The sequence below is a fragment of the Blennius ocellaris genome (genome assembly GCF_963422515.1).
Source record: "Blennius ocellaris genome assembly, chromosome: 15".
Taxonomy (NCBI): domain Eukaryota; kingdom Metazoa; phylum Chordata; class Actinopteri; order Blenniiformes; family Blenniidae; genus Blennius; species Blennius ocellaris.
In genome coordinates, this window is record NC_137664.1 from 17,403,165 (window position 1) to 17,428,180 (window position 25,016).

Genomic DNA, 25,016 nt, shown 5'->3' on the forward strand with positions numbered 1-25,016 from the left:
AGCGGGTGGGACAGCTGGGTTGTAGATATGCGAGAAGTTAATTCAATTTCCATCCGGGATGGCGTGGAGAAGATCACAGAGGCAGGTGTGGGTAATTTTATGACCGTTTGCTCTGATAACGTGGAAGAGGCGATGTAAATGGATAATTAACTGTCATGAAGATGAGAGGCTTTCACAAGCAATACCCCCTATTTCTTGGAAATACACTCAAAAAAACCCATCCTCCTCATCCTCCCCTTCTCTCAAGATTCGTCTCTTCTCCTCTCGGCCCGTGACAATTTTTTTTTGTCTCAACAGTGATTAATAGCGAGGGACAGTGCCAACAAGCTTTCCAATGTAATTTGAGGCGAAAGCGTAAACAGGAAGCACTCTCCCAATAAGTTGACCACTGAGGGCCAAAGTGATGAGAGAAAAAAAACTACGAAAGCCCCGTCGATGCAATGCTATGTGACAGAGGACCTTAAGCTGTCAACCTGAAGTGTAAACACAGTTGCTCGCTGTAGGACGACTGTCGGCGCGTTAATGTGGAGGGAAAAGCTGCATAGGAGATAAAAATAAAATGTCTCCTCAATTTTGGCAGTAATATCAGCTAACCATGACTTATTTGTACTGACACAGGTCATGTCACGTCCTTGTAAGCTCAACAGCAGTTATCTCAGAGTAAATAGCTCAGTAAATACTTAGAAAGGCTTTCTGCCTTTGATGATCACTGTTGGATTCTGAAGAAACGTTTCTGCAAATGACAGAACTTTGTTATTAAGACCCTGTTTAAACAACAATAAAGTGGAAAAGCAAAACTTTTGTTGCCGTTTTGGGTATCCATTTATACGACAACTGTGGTTGGAGCCACTGAACGTTCAACTCCTCGTATCCCCAGAAGGGGGAAATTCGACTTTTTTTTAAACACTCCGACTCCGTCTCCATGGAAAGAAAGGGAAACACAGCTTTTTGAAAACGCTTGGGCTTCAACTCCGTGTAGACAGCCGAAACACTGCTAATGCACACCACAGTCGTCGTAAATAGTTCTTCTGCACATGTGCGAGTAGACGAACAATAACAACAACGGTGGCCTCTGAAGTGCGATAACTCCAAGTCCATATTCTCCATTCAATTGAAATGTTTGAATGGGGCCCTAAGTTGCAATTGAAATGGGAAAAGCTATAGTTGTTTTGTTTTTTTTGCTATATTGAAAAATTGATTTTCCATATTACGACCTCATCTGGGACAAAATGTGCTGATCAAGCATGTTTTGAACTGCCAATGCTACCCAGAACTTTACAACTGTGTGCTGTTGACCAGAAAACTCTTGATGTGCTTTATATTGACCAATACCTTATTTTTTCGTATTCTTTCAGTAACGAGGACTTCACCAAACACACTCCAGAAGCAAAAATATACCATCTATTTTCTAATTTACTCAAGGCATACAGTGTATGTTGTTCTACTGGAAGAGGCAGAGTTTTCATGCAGTGAGTCAGATGAGCGAAGCTTTGAATAAATACGTGTCCGTCTTGATGAAAGAGAAAGTAACTGTGATTACAAATCAGCAGGCGGACGTGACATCGGCTGTTTTGACAGTTATTAATACTCGGTGCTACTCAGCGGACACATTTCAGCCTGCAGAGGATTCACACTGCTGACAATGATGGAAACAACCCAGAATGCAATGAAGTGTCATTTTGTTTCCAAATAAAAAGTGTCTCTGTTGCTCAAGAGAAGCAATGCATTGATTCGGATATAAAGTTCAGGTGACCGCATGAAGAATCTCCAAATGCGTTGTGTATTGATTGATAGATTTCTCAGCGGTCCGGCCCCTCGGCAACTGGCACGCGTTCAGATCTACAACTGTAACCACCGTTTAAGTGCTCAGAGCAAACAGAATATTATCACAATGTGCAGACTGTGCAAACAATGACCTGTTGGCTCTTCCCGGTTTGTTTGTCGTTCAAGTGGCGTCACAATAAATCTGACTGTGCGGCGTGTTTACAGCTATATTGAAGAAGGTTTTACGTTTCACTCCCACATGCTGGACGGAGGCTCACCGGCGTCCACGGAGTGGATGTGAGCCGCATCTCCGAGCAGCCGCCCGTCCAATCACTTAATCTGTAAATTGGCTGATTGCTGTATTGTGTGTCTCCGTAAAGCCGCGCGATGACTGAGAGCTTGTTTATCCGAGGTGTACGATGATTAAAGCAGGCCGGGCTCGGGGCCCTCCGAGCCAGTCGGGTAATTAACAGGCTGTTCTCCGTGTTAATAGCATTAGTCACCTTGGAGATAATCGCAACCATCAGGAGTGCGGAGCTGCATCCTCCTGTGTACCTGATAGCCTCCTCAAACAATGGACCCACAAACATCTGGCACTCAGAGTGCTTTCAGTTCCTGGCCTTCAGGACTAATCCCATCCTGGAAGGGGCACTTATGGCTGCAAACCAAAGATTATTCCTCACCGGTCTGTGAGGTGTTTAATCCTCTACTCATACAAAAATGTCAGCTTTGAAACTATGATTGGCCAATACTGAACGGACACTGAAAAAGCAGCAAAGAATAAGCGGTTTTTCAGTCAGGAATTGAAACATTTTGATCAAAATGTCTTCAAAACGAGTGACAACACTCTGTTTATGCAAAATGTGTGGAAAGTTAATTTCTTACCAAAAGTACTTCAATTAGGCCTTATTTACACAAGTGACAATTGTGTTGCGTTTTGGGTGTCTATTTACACAACAACAAGTCACTGAAAATTATTATTGAAAACGATCTGTGATCGACACATTTAGTCTTCATCCTTGAAATGTAAACTCTAATTACACTCACATTCACATACATGTCTTTTACATGCCATATTTTTTGCGAGCACATTTAATGTTACTGGAATGTTTCAGCACGTGGTTGCCAGAAAGTCATTTTGTGGTTATAGCTCGCAGTTAAAAAAAGAACAGAAACACAAGACTCATCTGTATATGATTTAGTTTATATGTATATCAGCATCATGTAGTTTTGGGGTCCACACAGATATCAGCGTTTTTCACAAAGCCATGTAAGATGAATTTAAAGTGTTAAGTGAGTGCTAATGGTGCTGTGTCAAAACACATAAATCAATACGGGTTTCAATCCTTCGTTAGTTTTTCGGTCGTGTGTGCAGCCTGCAAGCTTTCAGGTCTGCACCTTTGCCAAGGATCGGTCAAAACTCCGAGGCTTAATGAGCTATGAATGTGGCCGTGCGCAGTCTAGTCGGGATCTGTTTGTCAAAGTGATGTCAAACTTATGTGCGTGATGTGAGCATTTGTTGCGAGGGAAAAGAAGGTAATGGGGGATCTAAATCACCGCTACGAGCGTTGAGTTGTGAGGGGAAACTCACCGGGGAAAAAGATAGATGTAGTACTCCTCTCCCTGCTCTGGTGTCATAAATTACCTGGCCATTGATCCATGGGTGTCTGGGATTCTCGCTGGACGTACTTCTCACATTCATCAAGCCCCGAATCTGCAGCTAAGCCTGAGTGGAAATGCCTCACACACATGCAGCATGGCCTGTTGCTTGGATACAACACAAATTTGTATTTATACCAAGACCGAATAGAAGTGAGCGAACTGCATCATGCATGAAGATGTTTCAGCATCTCGACACCTTGTTACAATTTTTAGTTTTGGCGATTGCAAAGCGAAATACAACAAACCTACGGTGCTCCGTTCCTCTCTAGACTCCAGAATGAAGCAGCAGCCTGCAGGGCACCCGGGCAGATGATGATATTTATTATAGTCTGTGAAAACCAGCTGCCTCGATGTGACAGTGTAAATGGAGATGGCGGCGGTCATGCAAAGGTGAATCCTCTCTCACACAAAACACGGAATGGAAGTCCTGCCTGTAGTTTTTATCACTTTTAGGAAGGGAAGAAAGGAGATGTTATGAATTATTGCTTCATAGAGTTGAAGAAGAATAAAGCAAATAGAAAAATCCGGTCACAATTTCTCACGTTGCTGTTTCTTCCCCTCTGCTGTGACTTCAGAAAGGTCTTTATGTGGATGGATGCATTCAGTAGTGAACACATTGTGAAAAGTAGCAGTAACAGATAAAAAATAAACAAGTATGAACTTCATCCAAGGACAACATGTTGACGCACTGTGCAACTTTCAAGGATTCATATTGGAGACATCTCTTATCTCAAATCTTATTTCCCTCCTTTTTTCAGGTCCTATTGCTATAAGAGAGGAAAGGGACCCAGCTCAGCTGTTTGAAGAAAAACATTCAGTAATTTAAAGTGTTTGTCTTGAAATGTGTGCAGCATGATTGAGGTGCATCAATCAGACAGCCAATCAGGTAAAATTAATAATATCCAGATGCATTTTAAAGACAAACACACAATAATTATCGTCTTGGAACAACTGAAGTTACAGTGATGTTGCAAAATAATCAAATTGAAAACCATAAAACATGCTTGGCAGGGGTGATGGCTACAAGGTTACTTTTGTTTCATGATGCTTAAACTACAAACAGTGGTTCTGTATATACTTCCAATGTATTGATTTCTTGCAAATCTCTAGTTTTGGCTTGTATGAGTTGTTTCAAGATGTGGTTCTTGAAGATAAACAAAAGCAACATCATTGAGATTTAAAATGTACAGAATTGCTCAATACAGTGTGAAGTTATGCCAGAATTCTAATTGGTATTTTTATGTTGGCTCGAAACAAAAAGCACAGCGAACAAGATAGTTAAGATTAGATTTAAATGAACAATGGCAACGACACAGACATTTGTTTTGTACAGACAAGATTGGATTGTTATTACAGAGGACTACGAAACTTCCAAGTCCCAGGATGCTATGTACTGGCAGCCATGACACTCTGGAAACCCTTATTGTTGTTCTCTTTGAAAAAGCTGCCTTTCCCCCGTTTACACAGAGATGGAGTAGGACAATTTTCAAAAAGTTCCACCTTGGGAGCTGCATTTTCACACTCTGAGCACGGTCTTCATGTGAATGGGCACCCAATGAAAGTTTTCAGTTTTCAACGTCATGAAAATTAGTTTATTTGAAGGCACGTTGAGCTGTTCCAGTGAGAAAGTCCGGGAATCTCCACAGCAAGTCTTTAATATAATCACATTATATGTATGAAATAATCCCTCGTTAATTACGCCAACAGCTGCCTCAGCAACAAGCCAAAAACAAATACAGACTTTTACTCAACAACTGTTAAACAAGTAATCTTGATGGACTATCTGCTGTTTAAAAACTGCCCAACAAATGCTTGATAAGTTATCAAGTGCCCCATCAGCTGCCTCGTTAAGACCCAACAACTGTTCAACAAATGAAGCAATTCTTCAACAGCTGTTCAATAAACACCCCAATAACCATCCAGCATATGTCCTAATTGAACAAGAAGAGTGGTCCAAACAGTTTCCCAAGAAATGTCCCACAATATCCCCAACATCTGTCCCAACACATTCCCCAAATGTAACCCCCACCTCAAATAATTACCCAACAGCTGTCCAACCACTGTCCTAACAGGTAGCCATCAATACCTGTCTCATTGCTGCCCAACAACTGCCCAAGAAAAGCGCCAACAGCTGTACAGCGAACACCGAAACCCTGTTTGTGTGTTCATACCGAGTCGGTAGACTGAGTGACTCTGCCTTTCTTCCTGGTGATGCCCTCTCACAATAACGCACATTAAACCGTAAACACACTCTTCTGCACAGCACCGGTCGTTTGAGCCATCCCTGCTCTCAAAAGTGCTAAAACTAGCTCCTTTTTTCTCACTATTATCCAGCAGAGCAGATCCTTTCTTCCGGCTGTGGTCATTTCCGCCTCAGTAGAGGGAAGAACACGCAGTACCTTGAAGACACGCTGCTTCCCTTTCTTCTCCTCAGTCTGTTTCACAGTCTCCCAGACAAAAAGCTTTCCCTTCCCACGAAGACGTCTCCTTTTTGAGTTTGCTGTACAGGGGTCACTGCTTCTCCTTTCTCGCAAGTGACCTTATATGTGTCCGTGTGGCGAGTTACTGATGGCGTGCTACATCGGCGCAGCTAATGCATTCCCCCGTCACGCTGGGCGCCTCTGATCTAAGGCGTCGTCCGACACTGGCGCTCGTGTTTTGGCGAGTAGCCTCCGCAAAGGTGAAAGTGGACCGGCGTTAATTACGCTCTGCAGACACTGTAACTTGACTTGAATCAGGCCTTGAAGCTGAATGATCTTCTTTAATGGAGATTAACCTCACTTGGGGGGGGGGGGGGGGGGGGGGGGAGAGAGAAACGTACTTAGCCTATTTAACTTACATATTTTACCTTGATCGGCACGGGCGCCGCTAACGAAGCAGTTCTGCCTCAACGGCGGAGGGTTGTACGAGACTTAAAAAACTGTGGTCAATCCCTGCCTGCTTACAAGCTTTTAAGGGTAAGAGGATAAGATTAAGGCATTTGCATACTATTGTAATGCATTATTCATGCGGGGCACCTCAGCTCTAATTTGCAAGAGCAAAGAGGTCTTTCTTTTTTTCTGACTGGAACATCTGGGTGACCTGGAGGAGGGGCCCCTGCAACCATCAGCATCCTTTGCAGTCAGCCGATGTCAACCAAACCTTCGACGAAACGGGGAGTTCCTACAAACAAGTTATTTATAAATGCATAATGCTCTCTTTTTGGCAACCTTGCAACACAGGGGGAAAAAATGCGGATTTTAAATGATCAAAGCAAATATTGATTACAAATAAGGGTATTTATAGATTAAAGGTAAAATAATGTATATATTATATCTTTACATTTGTTGTTTCTTAACTTGGTTCTTTTAATATTTTCAACGTATTTCAGTCTGAGTACAATCTTAACATCACAATGAATTTATGCGTTAAATGATGAGACAATCTTGTGCCCAAGTGACATTAAAATGTCACAAATGAGTAGAAGAGGAAACCACAAAGAAAAGCCACCAATTTAATGTCAGTGCCAGTGACCAGCCAGCTGGAAGTGACAACATTTTTCTCTCTGTTTATTCTAAATTAAGAACATGACTTTTTTAATGATACCATTTTTGTCTTTTATCCAACTTGGATCAATGTGTTAATTATATTCTGTATATCAGACTCAAGTAAGCTATTTATTATGTTGCATCATCATGTCAAGCTTTATTTTGCTTGAACAAGACAGAAAAAAAATTGGACTCAAATTTCAAATACATTTACCTCATAAGAGCTGTTGGCAGATACTTGCTTTCCAAAAGGTTAAGTTGTTCTACCTAGAGCTTTGTTTCTTGAGTTTTGGGGCCGCTTAACAAATGTGAGCTGTGTCGACTCAATAACCCATCGATTGAATACATATTTGAAGCAGGTTCATTTGTAGAAAATGGAAACATTCAAGTGAAATGGCATCATTTGAAAAGGCCGTGTTTCAGAAAATATGCACTTTTCTGTCGACATGGAGTCAAAGACATTCCTTTTTCAGTGACTTCATTGTTGATCCCCAAAGTGCAACAAAGTTTTCTAATTTCATGTGAAAAACGTTGTATAAATATGGCCTAAATTCCTCCTCACCATGTCTGTGGTCAGCTGAGCTTTGGGTACTCTGACATGCAGAGAGCCTATCCTCTGTTTGCTCTGGAGGTGCAGAATGATTCACTGCCACCAGACACAACAAGAGAGTGTGTGTGAGTGTGTGTGTGTGTGTGTGAGTGTGTCTGTGTGTGTTTGAGTGTGTGTGAGTGTGTGAGAGAGAGAGGGAATGTTGGTCCGCTGCACAGTTCCCACCCAGAAAGATATCAGTCTCTTTCATTGACTCCAGTCCTCTGACTGCCTGTCTGAGTATCTGATCATCTCTCTGACTCACTGCTGGTTGTAAACCCCTCTCTCCTCCTCCTCCTCCTCCTCCTCCTCCTCCTCCTCCTGTCTCTTGGCTTTAATTGCCCAACTTCCTAATTGTCTCTTTTTCTTCGGAAAGTACCTGGGCTGGTGACGTTGCGTTCCTCCCTGGGCGAAACGCCTCCAAAACGGACAACAGCAATGCTCTATTTTTTTTTTTCTCCCACATGATTTAATAACTGTTATTAAATTAAAGCTTAAGCGCTTATTTCCCAAGATAATGAAAGCTTTATCTCTGCTGTGGGAAATAAGGTGAGTCCGAGTCAGATGCATAAACACTGTATTGCAGTGGGTTTGTGTGAGCCACGCCTTTTGGTACTCGTGGTCGTGTCTGCACTCGGAGAACGGCGCTGCTCCAGCAGATTTCTGATGTTTACACTGTTGCATCATATCACTTGTGTTGAAGACGAGCTCCGGTTATAGATTCTGCTTTTTATTTGTGATTTGGCTGGTTGAACTCTCAGCAGACACGAAAAAACACCCAAAGCTTCACAGCTTTATATAAAAAAGGAGTACATCTTTGAAGCAAATGCAGCTAATTGATCCCGATAAGAGTTTTCAAGCCTCTTCCTTTGATTCCCCCGACCTGAGGTTTCTCCCTCTTACCCCCTCTCTCCTGCCCCCATCACTGCCATCCCCGCTCCCCGTCCCTTTAATTTTTTTTTTTTTTTTTTTTAGGTGGAAGCTCTCATTTGTACCCCCTCAGATGTGAGCATGTCGGAGTGTGAGCAGATAAGGACCACTCTCCCAGAGGAGTAATGCATTATTCTCTGTGTGATGTAGTCTGGTGATATGGTAGAAGGGCTTGTCAAGGATGTGATGGGTCTTTGTTACCTGCCTCCTCCTTCTCCTCATCATCATCTTCCTCCTTCTCCTCCTCCTCCTCCTCCTCCTCCTCCTCCCTACCTTCCACACAAGTCGGCCTCTTTCAACATTTGTTTGTTCTTGACTTCAGTGGAAAGCAGAGCTGTTGCTCCAGTGTAGTGTACGAGTCGTTTTGTCTCCTCTATTGTTTCTTTTTTTATTGTTTTGAAAGTATGCTTCACTCAGTTAAAGTTCTACAGGTTTAAAAATCCTTCTCTCTTCAATACTTCCGTTTTATGCCGTGCATTTCCTTCCTGTTGGAAACGAGGTATTTTAACACTTGGCCAACTCAAAGTCCAAATTATTTTGGTTGGTTGGTCTCCAGAAAATCGATTTTTGCTACAACTGCAGTGTTTACCCTTTATAAAATCAAACATTTCAAGTCTTGAATTATAGTTTTGATCAAATAAAACTCAACCAAAGTCTGTTGTGAAATTTCGTGTGTTGCTGCTGTTGTATTATGTTGTTATCAAGGTAATGAGGTGGTCAGTTTGTAGTGGTCAGCTTTAAAACCGCTTTGTAAGAAGTTATTAGAATTCATGACTGTGAATAATGTATGTTTGTTTTATTAGTTGTTAATACGTCAACACATTTTTGAGTATTTTTTGGACAACAGACTTTGCAGCCTAAAAGTCTAACACCTCATCAGCTCATAATGGAACAAATTGTCATTTCAAGTGAAAACGCATCTTACGTAGCTTAATGGTTTGAAAAAGATGTCGTTTGCGCAGAAACATCATAAACGCTGAAAACAATCTACTTAGCTTGCAGGGCCACTAGTGGGTGCTACTGTTTGTTTTTTCTCAGGAGACCACACACACACACACACACACACACACACACACACACACACACACACACACACACACACACACACACACACACACACACACACACACACACACACACACACACACACACACACACACACACACACACACTCGTTTTGCAGACCAAACACCTCCAGAAGCTGATTTTTCCCTGCCACAGCTGAACGTGAAGCACAAGTAGAGGGATTGACGGAGTGGTGGATTCGGATGGCAAACACTCAAAGCTCACAACACACTCCGCTGCTCACAAACACACACATATACACCCACTCTTGTTTACTGAGGCATACGTTCTTCTCTGGTCTGATTGGAGAGACATTTACACATAATACAATGTCAGATTCTTCTTTTTGCGATGTGATTGTTCAGCACGTTGAAAGGAGTCGGAGGCATCAGGTGCATGAGACAGAACCAGCAGTGTGATTGCCAAAGGCAGGGAAACATCTGCAGCTCTTTCTACAGTTGCAATCGACTTTTATGTTTCAATCCACATGTGGGAATTAGTTTTCCTTTTGTTGCTCGAAACAGAACTCGCAAGATGTTGGAGTAATGAAACAGTAATGTGGCCAATCTGTTTTAAAAATAGACCTGCAGCAGATGATTGTTTTAGGCTGATATCGGGACTGTTGGGACCAGTTGTTTTTTCTGTGTGTGAGTGAGAATGAGAGATAAAGTGAATATTTGGAAACTTTTTTTATTGATCTAAACCCTAACTATAATGATGCAGAATTGTGCAAATGTAAAATGGAAGGGTAAAGGTAATTCTCGCTTTATGATTGGCATGTTTGTGTAGCTGATTATTTTGTTTCAATCGGTGGAAAACCAGAGCCAAATTTGTCCCTCAAGGGCTATTTTAGAATTGGATGTTTTATAAAAAAAGCATTAGAATCAGCAAATGTCTTTGTAATAGTGGTTAAATCACCTTGCCTCCAGCTTTACATTTAGAAACACAACTGATCTGATCGCTGAAATTGGCTTCAGTTTCAATGAGGAAGTTCTGATATATTGAAATAATATCTGTTATAATCCTTTCTCCTGATGATCAGATTGCAGCGGTGCATCCAGAGCATAAAATATGATTGGAAAGTGAATTGTTTTTACAGTTATTTCATCTCCTCATCAGATATCAACTAAAAAGGTTCAAGTGTTTATAAAATTTGGATTGCAGTAAATATTGTGATTGAATCACTATGTTGAGAAATATTTTATTCTTGTTAAAAGATGCATTGTTTTTCATGGCTTAAAAACTAAAACCATTAAGAATAACTCAATGATGACTTGAAATATTTGTCATAGATTTGTATTATAGTATTTTATATGCATCTGTATACAGTGTAAATAGGCTTGTATTATTAGCTGCAAAAATAATACAATTGAGCTATAATGCATAGAGCAAAACCTTTGTATTCAACCCATTAGAACCAACGTTCAGACACAACCTGGAGGTTTTATAATCATCTGGTTTGATATAGCTTTAAAATATGTTCATTATTATGTATTTCCAGACATCTGTTTTGTTCAGTTATGTCATCGTGTTTACACTTTGCTCCAAATTTCGCTGCTTATTTCAAATTTTGTTGTTTTGTTGTATTTTTTAACTATTAGCCTCAATCTGAAATTTCATAGCGAACGAGTATATTTCTTCCTGTTTGGCTTTGCCGAGTTCTCCCGATAACCTGGTGACCTACGGTACCTGAATGCCACACGTCTACCCGCTGCAGTTCATTTACCACAAATTGAGAAATGACAGTGCAACGCAAGCGAGACTCCCTGAAAAGCAACAGTAATGTCACATTTAATGATATTTTGTGATTCTTTGACCCGATGGTGGTTGTTTCTGGTTATCATAGCACAATGCAATATTGTACCGCCCCGCCTTTAAATTCTACCAGCGTGGCCTTATTATTGTTGCATGCGAGAAAGAATAAATAGAAATCTGTAGACCTTGCTTTGAATATGCTGCAGACATCAGTGAGGCACCTCTGGATTGATTTTACCAAGTCTCCGGGCAGCTGCAGCCCCAGGAGATGACCCTGCTCCGCGTGTTCCCAGGTGCTCTCATAACCCCCACTCTGCAAGAAATAGTGTATTTTCTCTCTCTTTTTTTTTCAGATCGTAGCAATTGTTTCTACCCCATTCTCAAGCCGTCTTATCACCAAACATACATTAAAATGTCAGACACATCTTCCCCCTCCTGATCTGTATCTGCAGTGCCCCTCTCTCTCAGGTCTCCAAACTACTCCAGCAAATGTTACCTTTTCATATCTGCGCTGGGAAAATAAGCTTTTTTTTTTTTCCTTCCTTTTCTTTCTTTTCCTGCCCTCACACCACGTGAGGATCCACACACACGATAACCTTCGCCGCTGAACTGCAAATGTCACTGGTGTGCCAGCCAATGGCATTTCTTCTCGGTGGCTGGTGAGGCACTCTTATGGGGTTCACACCCATGACACTGCGACTGAGCTGATGTGCACACTTGAATGAGAATGAGTCAGCAGGACTCTCAGGTGTGGCCGTCAAATGCCAGGGAAAAAAAACCCAAAAAACAACCACACAGCAGCATTGCCTTTTTGTTTTTTTGTTGTTATCACAGAGGAAAAAATTCACTGGAGCAGCAACAGCAAGTTGATTTCTGTTGTGTTTGTCCAAAGCGTGAAAGCTAATTTGTATAGAAGGATGACGTCGGCGATGTCTCCCGTGGTCACTTGGAACAATGTGCCTCATGAAGCTTTGGGAGGGTTTACAGGATGTATCTGCAAACGTTGTCTCAGACGCGTGCAGACAAGGCAAAATGTGACTCGAAAGGATGCCGGTAGTTTGGCTTGTTTTATGCAGCAGCCGCTACGAGTTTGAAGTCTGTTGTCAAAGCGTTTCAGCATAATTGAGGCAATCAAGCGTTTTGTTCTACGCAGTCTCTCTCTCTCTCGCACAAACCTCTTTTCTCGGTGCGTTCTGCTTGCATCGGTTGGTGTCGCTAACACGGCGGGGATTGAAAGGGCATATCTAAGCGACATCTGCATCTGCATGCTCGGTAATGCGTTCCTCACACACAGAAAGAAGGGAGATGGGAGGCGGTTATGCTTATCATTAATATTTCAATACTGCAGTTATTGGTCTGTGCCCCAGCCCTCAAGGTTTATCTGTATGATGGCATATTTCAGGGACCTTAGACCATCAATATTCGTGGCAGGAGCATATTATGCAGTTTATTATTAACATTCTTCAGTTTGCAGCAGATTCCCTGTCAAACTCCACCTTTACCCCGATATGGACCTTCAGTCTCGAGTCCTCGTGAGCTTCATTTCTGAAAAACTATTTCCACCGAGAACATTGCATTTACGTCCCCTCATTATGTAATAACACACTGCAGCTTAGAAGTTAGTAAATGGCAACTTTGGAGGATCTGTGATGGAGGTATGATAAATTGATATCCTGTTAAATAACTTAAATAGCCTAAATTCTTTGTCCTCTATCTGCATAAGATCCTCTCTATTAGTGATCCTGGGAGTTTTGAGGAAACCTACATCTGACATAACCTCTGGCATATAGCTTCAACGCTTGTAATTTGACACAATTATGATTAGAATATAAATGTCTTTGGCATTCTGATGTCTTCTCATCTAAACTGAGCTATTACAGGATTGTGGAGTTTTGAAATCTTCAGAAAAAATATTTTAATTAGTTAAATAAACAGTGATAATCACCAAATTTGTCAAAAGGTGTAATTTTTATTAAAACATTTTTAATCCAGTTATACAACTAAATAGCCTTGGGATAAAAGTTTGTATTTTTTAGCTCAACGACATAATTTGTATTTGGCATTATTTGTTTTGGAGAGTGTCAGAACTGCACCATTTACCAGTTTCTCATCTCTACATTTCCAATGTGAGTTAGCCACAATCTATAGTCCATCACCAGCATCATTTTCTATTATTTTCCATCGCCATTTAAAACAACTCTGCGTAAAGAGTCAACATTTTACTTCTTTGTCATATTAAACTCTGTAAAGAGAAGTGGCTCTGTTCCTGCTCCTCTTCCTGAATGCAATACTGGTTTAATGATTGCATAGCTATCAGTAAATACTAGATCTTCCCGGTGGTTCTCAGGCGGCCTTTCTCTGGTTATTGTTTGACAGAATAGTGACCTTTCAGCTTGAGGTCGTGGCCTAAAGTCACCGGGCTACACGTACTTACGGCTGCCGGCTCTTCGTCTGAAGACCTCTTCAGCTGTCTGAGGTCATGTGACGGCTTCGTCTGCAGCTCTCCTTATCTGCATCAGGGAGGCAGCCCATCAGCCTATCGCTCAGCTCCTGGTGGATGAATGATCACTCATACAGGCCAGCCTGGCCATCAGCAGCCAGGAAATTAAATATTTACAACAATGCTCCTGTGCATTGATGGGGGCAATATTGAACACAGTGGTTGAATATTACCGCAGTGGTTAGCTGTTGCTTACATTTGTGCCGGGCCCTGTTTAGAGGACAACGTTTTGTTGTGTTTTAGGGGTCAGTTTTCACGACAACGGTGCCCGGAGCAACTGAAAACATAACTTTCTGAAAACCGTGTAAATGAAAAGCTTTCCTAAAACAAAAATGCAACAAAGATGCGTTTTCACTTAAAATGTTGTGTAAATGAGGCTTTCATTTGAATGTACATTCATGTTTTTATTTCTCCTTTCTTTTTGCAGTTTCTGTGTTTGAAGAACATCCGGACGTTTCTCAAGGTGTGTCACGACAAGTTCGGCCTGCGAAACAGTGAACTCTTCGACCCTTTCGACCTTTTTGATGTCAGGGACTTCGGCAAGGTGAGTTCACCGTCATAACTGAGTGCTCAGCACTTCAACACACTGAACTGAGAGCACTCACAGGCTGGGAGCCTCCCAGACAGTGCAGACATACCACAGCTTGGAAACATGATGCTGCTTGTATTACTGATAACATCGCTTCAGAGCTGTGATCTGTCACGTTTAATAGGTGAAATGTTTACGAGCTTGTAAGACCGACTGGAATTTTGTGTTTTTTGTGAGTCTTTCTTATCTGAAGAAAGTTTTCCGTGCATTGGGGCTATCAGCTTTCCTTTCTTTCTTTTTTTTTTTTTAAACCATATGTGTAAACGTCTCAGTTTTCGGCTCATGTGAGTGCAGCTACACTTTAAGATGGCTCGTCCATATGTTGTAAGAGGGTTAAAGGCATTTCAGAGTCCAATCTGTTTGTGCCGTTGGCCGTCAGTGGAGAGCTGAGGAGCTCAGATGAGCATTCGCTTCACACTTTAGGGTCAGAAGTCTAATCTGGTGTCACCGACTGGAAGCGAATGCAAGCTTTTACGATACGGTCTGACAATCTGCCTTCAGCAGTGCAGCCACATCATGTATTACTTCATAGAGAAGGTTCTAGATATTTTGCATTTATACTTTAGAGCATCCATTATTTCTGCTCTGTCTGGTAGTACAAACCATGCAACAATAAAACGGGCTTGTAGCAAACAACAATATAATGATGGCCAATAATGTCGTAATTCTGCTCTAGTTCAATGTAATAAAGCCCATAAAGTAATAACTTACCACTAATGTGATGTAGCATTGAGGTAACATTAAATAAAATCCTTTCAAAATCAAACAACAGCAGCCAATAATGTAATAATGCATAAGTAGGGCTGCATTTCTTGGTATCGAGGTTTTTTTTGCAGGTTTTATTGATTTTTGGTTTTGACAACAAGGCATAGTGGATTCAATGGTCATCATATTGAGGATATATAATATCTGTATTTGGACACCAATGGCAAATTATTACATTATTGGTTGCCATGTTATTTGATGGCTGGTGCACAAAAGCACTGATACAAGCCTTAAATACAAGATGTATTTACTGTTTTTAAGCAACAGAAAGGGATTGCATGGTTGCAATTCCAGCAGTTTTTCATAGTGTTGTGATTTCTTCTTTTAAGTCCCGTGTACTTAACTCTGTTGTTTTAACATATTTGACAAATGGGCTGAAGATGTGTTTGTAAAAATGCTATCAGGTTATTTTCATTACCAGGGCGCAGTAATGAACTACTCAATAATCCAACATGAGACACAGAGCTGTGGAATGTAGTGCCACTACGAAAACTACTTTACATTCAGTATGTATCTTGACTGCTATTATTAAAAGGTCACTTTGCACAAGTAGATTGGCCAGCAGGAAGTGGATTTATGCAGAAAGAAAGAAATCCCCGGTGACGAAGTGACGGCACACTTGACTCTAAACGGTAATGGAAGATGACGGTCTGATTGGTGTTTTCATACCCATGACAAAGAGATTGAGTTGAACCATTCTTTTTTTCATGCGGATTATCTGCTAGTGAAAATCCACATATTCCTTGGACACTGACAAATATATCTTCCCTGTTACTTGGTCAGTCTCATTTTACCCTGATGATGTCTTTGTGATGCACTCACTTGCACATTGTCCAATTTATATAACGCTTGTAAACCCAGAACAATGTTGATGGATATTATGACCGATCTGATCATACAGCATCAACAGCTTATGGATTATCTATGTACAGTTCTCAGCGGAGACGTTTTTGCTTTTAATGTGATTATTTATTGATGTGTTCCAGCCACAGCCTCACAGTATAAAGGCACCTGCAGTATAACAGACACTGAACAAGTTGCAACACCTATTTATTTCTAATAAGTACAGCAAGTAAGTATATTCGAAAAAACATCTGTCTGTCACTTATTCACATAAGGCTGAGTTTTGTACAATTTAATAAGATCAGCCCCTCTTTAATGGCTACTTGTAGCTTTCACAAAATTCTATTTAAAAAACCATTTTCATACTATTTTTAATGTTGCTTTTATCTGTTCACCTACACGTTGAGGTGACAGATGCGACTTTCAGTTGAAAGACGTTTTCTTTGACCTTTTTACAATTTGCTTGCTGGTTTCGACGACCGCATTGAAGCGTTCAGGGGTGTGAAAGATTAAGACCATGGACCGGTCTATTACAATAATGAAATGTCTCTTTCTGCATGGTATTTGAGAATGCTAATAAATGCCACATAAACGACAGCATCAATCGTCATACTATATTAAGTTGAACCATCTCAGCTCAGTTTCTAACCCAGACCCTAAACCCCAGCATCAACCCTCAGTTTCTTTCAGGACTATGATGAAGTTAAAACTGATCAAACAGTTTTCATTTCAATAGTCCAAGACTGTAAGTCATCCTCACACAAAGATGCGCAAATACACACCTCGTGAATTTCTCCTCAGTGTGAGAGTCACTTTGACTTTGGCTTATCTGGACCTGTGCCGGCGCTCTTGGAGAGTCCAGGCTACTAATGAGGATTCCTCGAGGATGTTGTCCTTTCAGAGACAGTCTGGGCATGTCTCCTACTAGTTGGACTATCCTGACATAGAACTGAGGAGGGATTAAATATCCCGTGAAGCCTGGGAATGCCTCGGGATGCCCCGCGGCTGCGCCCGTGTGTCCACGGAGATGCACATCTGGAGCTTTTCCTCAGCCCGCTGTGATCTGGATTAGTTTGAAGTGTGTTCAGACTCCTGTTGGGTGCACGTTTTCAGATGCCGGCGTGGATGGAAACTCAATTCTTGCATTTCAGCATTTCAATAGAAAACTACTGCACGGCGCTTGACAAAGAGGTCACGGGGTTGTGACAGCGTCTGGATGAGGAGACGAGCGCTGGCGGCAGGGGGAGGGATCGGCTGGTAATCCGTGATGGGCACAGCCTGTTGGCTTCGGCCCGAGAAAATGAATTGTTTCTCTTCACTTTCTAATCCCTTCGACCGCATTGTGTGTGGCTGCAGACAGAGGGATGGGACAGTAGAGGGGGGACTGGCCACTTTGGACGATCACAGGGTCTTTGAACAGGCAACGAGGGCAGTGTGATATCATTAAATTGATGATGGCATCTGATGGTATTGTGTCATAGCCGGTGCAGTGGGAATGTTAATACTATAGCATTTGTACTATATGTAGAGGGGGGGGGGATTACTGCACAGAGGTGAGGTATGAATAAAGTGTATTATAACCTCTTTGATCGATTGCACAGAGGATGTATTTGCGGAGGCTCATCTGCTCATTTGTCGAACCCAATCTAATCTAATGCGAAGCATCCACTCCACCTGCGCTGCGCCGCAGAGGAAAGAAAAGATGAGCGAGAAGAAAAAGGGGACAAGGACTCATTTGGCAGTTTGTAGATAAACCACAAGACGATGCCTGAGAGTCAATGAGCTCGCAGTGAACGGTATTAAAATCCAACAGCAGTCAGAATCAATCACATAGGCCCTCCATATGTCAATTTAGAAATTGCTTTTGTATGGTCTCAGCGGTGGCGGGCTTGTCTCACCATTGATTTTCCATTAAGGCCAAACATCACATTATAATATATTGAATCGAGTAGATCCCTACTAATGCGGCATACATTTAAATAGTGAGAATGCCTCATAAATGGAAGAGAAAGGAGGCTATTTTATTCTCCTACTTAGTCTAGCTAGTTTTTTTTCTTTCATCATTCCTCCTTTGTTACCTTGGCAATAGAATTTCTGTGTGCACATCTACCAACAAACAATAGGAATTATAGCTCCTGTCATATATATCATAGCGCAGGATCATTCATCTCTTCTTTCCATATCGCCCTTTTATCCCTCCTTTCTTTTTGTATGATGTGAAGGTTAAATGCCTGCATCATAATGTGGATTGGAGCATTTTTAGAGCCAGTTTTAATATCTTGCGCAAACCTCTGTGAGAAACCTTCATTTAGACAGTTAAAATAAATCTACTAATGGAACTTTTGATTTCAATAATTCCTAGCTTCCGTTGTGGATTTTCTGTTGAATTGCATTATAGAATCTACATTCAGCTCAAGTCTGCCTTTTGGCCATTGTTCACCTTTTTTAATAACAAATATTAGATACGTACAATTTACATGTAGCGTGTCTGAAAGCATGGTGACGCATCAAAACGACACGTGTTTAAAGACACGTAAAAGCATTAAAAAAAAAATAATAAATGAAACTGAGTTAAGTAAACACTGTTTTCTAATCAGTTCTACAGCTACCATAGAAGACATCAAAGTGCAAGTCAGGCCAAAGACCCCAAAACAGAGAAACTCTTATAAACATGTTTTTATTGGTAGTGATTGAAAAGTAGATGGGAATCTTAAGAAGAGAACACTGATCTTGTAAAGGATGGTCTTCCAAAGAGTTAGAGGCTCAAACTAAAAACGTTTGCGATACTACATCTGTGTACAGCTCCAAGTATGACTTTATTGTCATGAAATCTGATGTGTAATATACTGGACATTGAAGAAAAGAAGCAAGAAAAGGAACCATTTGCTCTCTTTTGATTAATGCAAGTGGACGAATTCTTGCTAACTTTGTTGGCTCAGCTGTTCAGTATATACAGCCTGTTACAACAGTGTGAATAAGATTAAGGCCATGTTTACATAACGTTTTCAAGCGAGAATGGAAAGCTCTTGTTTTCAGTGTCAGTTTACATGGCAATGGTGCTTGGAGTCACTGAAAACCACTCCCAAGGTGGGACTTTTTGAAAACGCTCCAAATCAGTCTCTGTGTAGACAGCAGAAATTCTACTACTTAAAGTACTTTACTGTTCTTAAAAGTGCTCTATAAATAAAATTACTATTATCATTATTACTACTGGAAATGCAAACCACAGCCATAGTAAATAGTTGATCTGCACATGTGTGAGTAGATGGATAATAACAACAATGGCGGCCTCCTAGTGTCATGACTCAAAGTCCATATTCTCCTGGGACTTGGTAGTTTTATAGTTAAGAGTCACTATAACAACAATCCAAATTGGTAGTTTGTAAATACAAATGTTCGTGCATTCATCAATACCAATGTTTACAGCACATTGTTGTCTGCATGCATGTCTGTGTAGTTTCGTTACAAAAATAAACAGCACCCACTTGTGGCACAACATGCTAAATCATTTTCACCATTTCTGCGGAAACAGATAATTTTCAAAATGTTGCTGCGTAACCGCAAAACCTTTCTGAAACAAAAATCCAAAGCAATGTATTTTTAACTTTAAATCTGTAAATGCGGTTTTAATTAAAAAAAAAATGTGATTGGAGTTTTCATCTTCAATATGATTCAATTTTGAAAACTGTCGGAATAGAAAAATGCAAGGCTAAACATCAGTCCTTATATGTTTGTTCAATCATTACAGAAATGCCAGTGATTTGGTCTTTAGATGGTGTTATTTCAAGATACAATGCCAGATGTTGCAACATGCAAGCATAGTCAACAAAGGCACAGTCAAGGACTGCATGAGCTTGAGATTTTCCTCTGAGCTGTCGCTTCCTGATTTGAATTTCTTTTATTAATGAAAAACCTGAAAGTATTTTTTCTTTTTCTTTTATGGCTTTCACGCGAGCAAAATGCAAAAATTATTTTTGGAAAAAGACATTTGGTGGGACCATTGTGCCTTATTAAAACATGTCAAAACTGTTGGCCCGAATCAGGCTGGACCATGTTGCAAAAGTGGAATTGAAAGCAGGAGGTGGGGGTAAAAAAGAGTGGTTTTCGATAGCAGCTGCTTCTATAAACATTAATCAGCCCCTGTCTACCTTTCATACCTCCACCGAGACTGCCCGGGGACTCAGAGTTCATCCCTCTTGGCCCCTGATCTCCATCTCGTCCTCTAATGATGCCTTTTCTTTGGTCAGGCAAAAGGATACTGAAGGCCAATGGAGGGTGGCTGGGTGGGAGGTTTAGGGGGGTCTCACTGCGGATAAAAAGTAATTTCACCTTCAGAATCCACCCCCATTCTGTTTCCAGGGGGTCCAGTATTGAAGCAGATGGACCACATAACCGACTTGATCTCCTCTGCTGATTTTTATATCCACTGCTTCACTCGTTTTGTCCAGGACCTCCGTGGTGCCACATGGCAGCCTCAACAGCAGCAGCAGTAGCAGCCTCCTTGTTCAGCTCTTCTCCCCCCACCCCAAAACGAACCGACAGCATTGCTTCGCGCAAATATCATCACACGTCTCTTTTTTTTTGCCCCTCCTCCCCATCCCCCATCATTAGAAATTCATTATGACATCATTAAACCAATGAAATACAGCTTATTACAGTAGACCCCAGAGAAAGCTTTTATTTAAACGCCTCCCTTCATTGGAAACCCAGCCGCCTCGTTTCCTCCTTCTCCCAACCTATTTTAATTAGCCACCAAAGGAACATTGCTGTCACTTAAATGAACATGGCAATCAGTTTATTTGGCTGTTGCCATGATTAGCATAATTAGCCTGCACCTGTTAAGCATCTATCAACAGTTTGGTAATTTTCCGTCTGTGAGTGGAGAGCAGCGAAGGAAGGAAGCTTTCTGACAGATTTGCCGTCTTCATTAAAGAAAATGGCATCATTTGTTTGAAACGCAGACAGGGGGGCTTGCATCAATTTCTATCTTCTTTAAACAGCCGGAGTTATAACTGACTGCCTTGTAAAATCTGTAAGTTATCAATGTGACGCTCATTGACTTGATAGTGCGGTGTCAAGGTGAATGGATTTTTTTTTTGTGTGCTGCATGTGAATGAGCAGTGTGAAAATGGAAACGGCGATTCCGCACTTGGACAAACTTCCACCACGCAGCAGCTGAGAGACTGAGGTGGTTGTTGGTGCTGCACGTTGGCTCAGAGCAACTACTGGTTCTTTGGAAGGGATTCTTAAAATGAGAGCCCAGTAATTTGTTCTGCACCAAAGCCTACGATCACCTCGCTGTCATATACACAAAATGTTCCATCTGCTAGATAAAGACTTGAGTCAAAGCACAAATGCACACCAATCCCCTGATTGAATTTGTACCAACTACTCCTTTTGCTCCTGCTTTTCTTTCCACCTTACTTTCCCCATCCATCTCTTCTCCTTCTTGCATCATGTTGCTCTGCCCACTCATTCATCTCGCACCACTCCCGCTGCGAGTGTGTTGTGATAAGGCTAAGCCAGCTGCAGGCGAGCCACTATTGTGTCAGGGCCGGCGTGATTGCCATTGGTCGGCGGTGTTTGATTACCCTCTCCGCTGCCCTGGATTCCGTGCACGCTGAACTCTGCTCCTTTCATTTCCTCTCCGCGCTCTGTGGCTGAAAATAGCTAGTCGTTTAGCATCCACGCCCAGTGCTGCTAACATCTGGAACGTGCCTCAGCCGCCGTCAGCCCGGCCCGACTGAATGCCATTTGCTGAAATATGCTTTGACCTCAGTCGCACACCCTCGACGCAGCCTCATGCTCCCTTGTTGTCTCAGTGGAAAATACATGAAAACTGCATTAAACTCTCTGCTGGGTCAAGACATGTGAAAGCAACAGTCACCTACCATGTGATCAACTTGGATTTACATCGCTATTCACCAAAATATTTCCTGATCCCCAACAAATACTCGGATTAGTTTTTAAAAAAAAGGACTCATAGATCACAGAACATAAGACATAACGTGATAAATATGTACCCGTGGAACAACTGTGTTACTTATATGCTAAGGGATTGCAGGTTTCAGAAATAAGTTATTTTAGAAATTATCATATTAAATAACATACTGGAATTTTAAATGAGAAATTATAAACAAAATGGTTCTTCTTGTAAACAATGAGTGACTTTTCAAGTAACAAGCTATAGATAAGTATGTACTTTGTTATACAATGATAATTTTGCTATTTGTTCAGTAAACTGCATTATTTTGTGGCGAATCAAGACATTGAGGTCAATTCTGTTTAAATGTATGTCACCGGTTTAAAGGTGATCGACTGGATGAAGCTTTGCCATTGATCCGCCATAATCTGATGAAGTGTTACCTTGTGTCAACTGAATGGAAAATGAAATGATTCATTATCAGCAAAGTTTCCATTGATGCCATTCGTGAGCCAATTTATTGGAATACTGCCAAAGTTACACCATTGGTCAGCAGAATGCAGCTGAAATCACCAATCATATGCCACCATTGGTGGGTCAGTTCTGTAACGTACTGTTATGCCATTGGTTTGCAGACTGCTTGGTACGTGACTGATGAGATTACACTGTTCTGGTCTGCAGTTTATTAATATATTGACTGATAAAGTTGGTTAGGAGAAAAAAAAAACCCCACCATTGGTACACAGTCCAGCCATTCTTACCTCGTCTTGTTTGAACAAGTCCCGGTTTAAGATTATTTTATGTTCCTGTTCATTGAAGCGGGTGTTCCTGTTCGGTAGGAAAGATTATATAATGCTACAGCGACCGCTCACTGTGAAGGGTTACAAACATGCTGTGTTGCTATTGATTCGCACAACTGAAGAAAAGGTAGTGATCTGTGCCTGTCAGACTCCAGCTGGGGAGAGTACAGTAAATGATGAAAGGAAGTTTAAGGGTGAAATGCCAGGGTCACCTGTTCCAGGTGAATGAGTTCTCTACCATTAGTCTTCATTGCTTCACCACAAGGTCTCAGTTGTGGAGGCAGAAGTATATATTTTTCAAGTTACAGTTCTCTCTGTGTAGTTTTCCGCATTGCATTCCCTTATATCGAGATTGATTCTACCAGTATTAAAAGGAATTATTCATGCTCACAAGTAATACATTGAGAGTGTTAATTTTAATCTTTATGTGCGCTATTGGCACTTTGCAGGGTCTATATTCCTTCTCTACGACACCCTTGTCGTACAATAACGCATCCCTTGGTCCAGGATTACACTTGGTGCTCCCTGAACAGAGAATTTAACTTCTCTGGAAGCACTCCCTCTTGCCTCAGCAGACAGTTTTGTGGCGGCCTCCACGGTCCCTGTGCCCTCGTACTTCACCCACTGTCCATCAGGGCCCCCTCCTGCTGCAAGTTTTTACCTAAAGCTTCCAAGAAACAATCAATAATTCATGCCAAATGCCACAGTGCTGATGATATTTCTCCTGACATGAATTATAAATGGGATCTTCCCTCAGCCCTCCCTGCTTTTAGACCCCCTTCTATCTCTGCTCCCCTCAACCTCATTATTCCTGTGGCTCGTTACCGCGCTGCCTGCAGAAACAGGTGGTTGCTGAGCGATGGCTTGTCGCGTGGCCCGTGGCTTTGGGATGCCGTCTGTTGGCAGAGACGTTGTGGCGCGGCCGCTACAGGTGCTGCAGTTTACAGAAACGTCAGAGATTTGTAAAATAAATTGATAGCGGCAGTTTTTTTGTTGCTCTGTGGATTCGAGTTTCTTTGATGGAAGAAGGTAATGCTCACAGTTCAAATGACCTCAAATATGTCATTTGAATGATGTTGTAGTGCTTTTTAGATTCACTTTGACTTAAAGGCTTTTCAAAGAGGTTGAGCCCTTATTGCCGACACCCTGAAATATTTTCACCCACATTGGGAAGTGAGAGTGGTAACAGCTCCACTACTAGGTCCATCTCTTCTTAAAGTGAAGACAGTGGAAATATGTCCCTGTGCCCCAACTATGCCTGAAGTTTGCAAACCTAAAGAGCAAAGTTGTTTATTTTTGGTGCCCTAACACAAAGTCATATGGTTTACCCCACACTCTGAAAACCACTTTGATATACATGTAGGGGCAATGACTTAAGATAAGATAAGATAAGATAAGATAAGATAATGATGCATAGCCTTTAGATAATTATGAGGTTAAGGTCTAAAAATTACATTCTATTCGGTGATACTGGTCAAAAAGATTTTCCAATTGCAAAACACAAAAATCAACTTTTCTCCTGTCCCACTGTACTCTTTCTTCGATGAACACATTCAGCTCTGAGTCCTTTTCTCCCCTCCATACTATTTTGTCACCACATCCCCTTTGACAGCATTGAGCAACAGTGTCATTTAAATCCACCGTCAGAGAGCGAAGAAAAGCAGAAAAGTGATGAGCTGTATAAAAATCATTTATTGAACTTTTGAAGCTTTGCGCAGTGTGAATCCCTTTGTGGAAATAATTGGCCTCTTTTGTTTTGGGTGGCAGCGAGTGTAGCTGTGTGCCGCAAGAGAAACTGACAAGATAGAAATAACACGGTTTTGGCCCGAGCTCAGTGCTCAGCCTGGCTCTTTTTGAAATTGCTAGGCTCACTGTTGCGCCGTGCCAAGTGCCCAGAAGGCTGCCGAGGTGCGATCGCAATTCCCTTTTTGTCGTTTGGATTGGGGGTCGTCGATCACCGGAGGCCATGTACCTGTTGTCTTGGTGGCGTCTTTGCGCTGCAGCAGGACTGAAGGCGGGCGATAAATACGATGGACCCCCACGAAGGAAGAGTCTCTGAATTCATGGCAGCCGGCATGAGCTCTCATTATTTTTCTTGGCCCCCGCCCGTTTGCCTAAAAGCCCCACAGGTGCAGCTGTGATGGACAGGTACATTCTCAAAGGAATCACTGGCATGAAAAAGAAGGAAATCACCAAAAAGCGAGCCCATCCTCAACCTTTTTTCTCATTGCGTATGGATTACTCACATGGGGAGCTTAAAGGCAAAACCCTCTGGGCTCCTAAATCACCCTTATTGTGCACAAA

General features: G+C 41.6%; 1 protein-coding gene across 2 annotated transcripts in view; it reads left to right on the plus strand.

Annotated features, from left to right (window-relative positions):
* The window catches only part of vav2 (vav 2 guanine nucleotide exchange factor), a 250,899-nt gene that overhangs the window by 50,718 nt on the left and 175,165 nt on the right, over positions 1–25,016 (plus strand). For both annotated transcript variants that reach the window (XM_080510604.1, XM_080510605.1), the window contains exon 2: positions 14,220–14,336. In XM_080510604.1, coding sequence (XP_080366730.1) covers positions 14,220–14,336 — 117 coding nt within the window. The remainder of the gene's footprint in view (positions 1–14,219; positions 14,337–25,016) is intronic.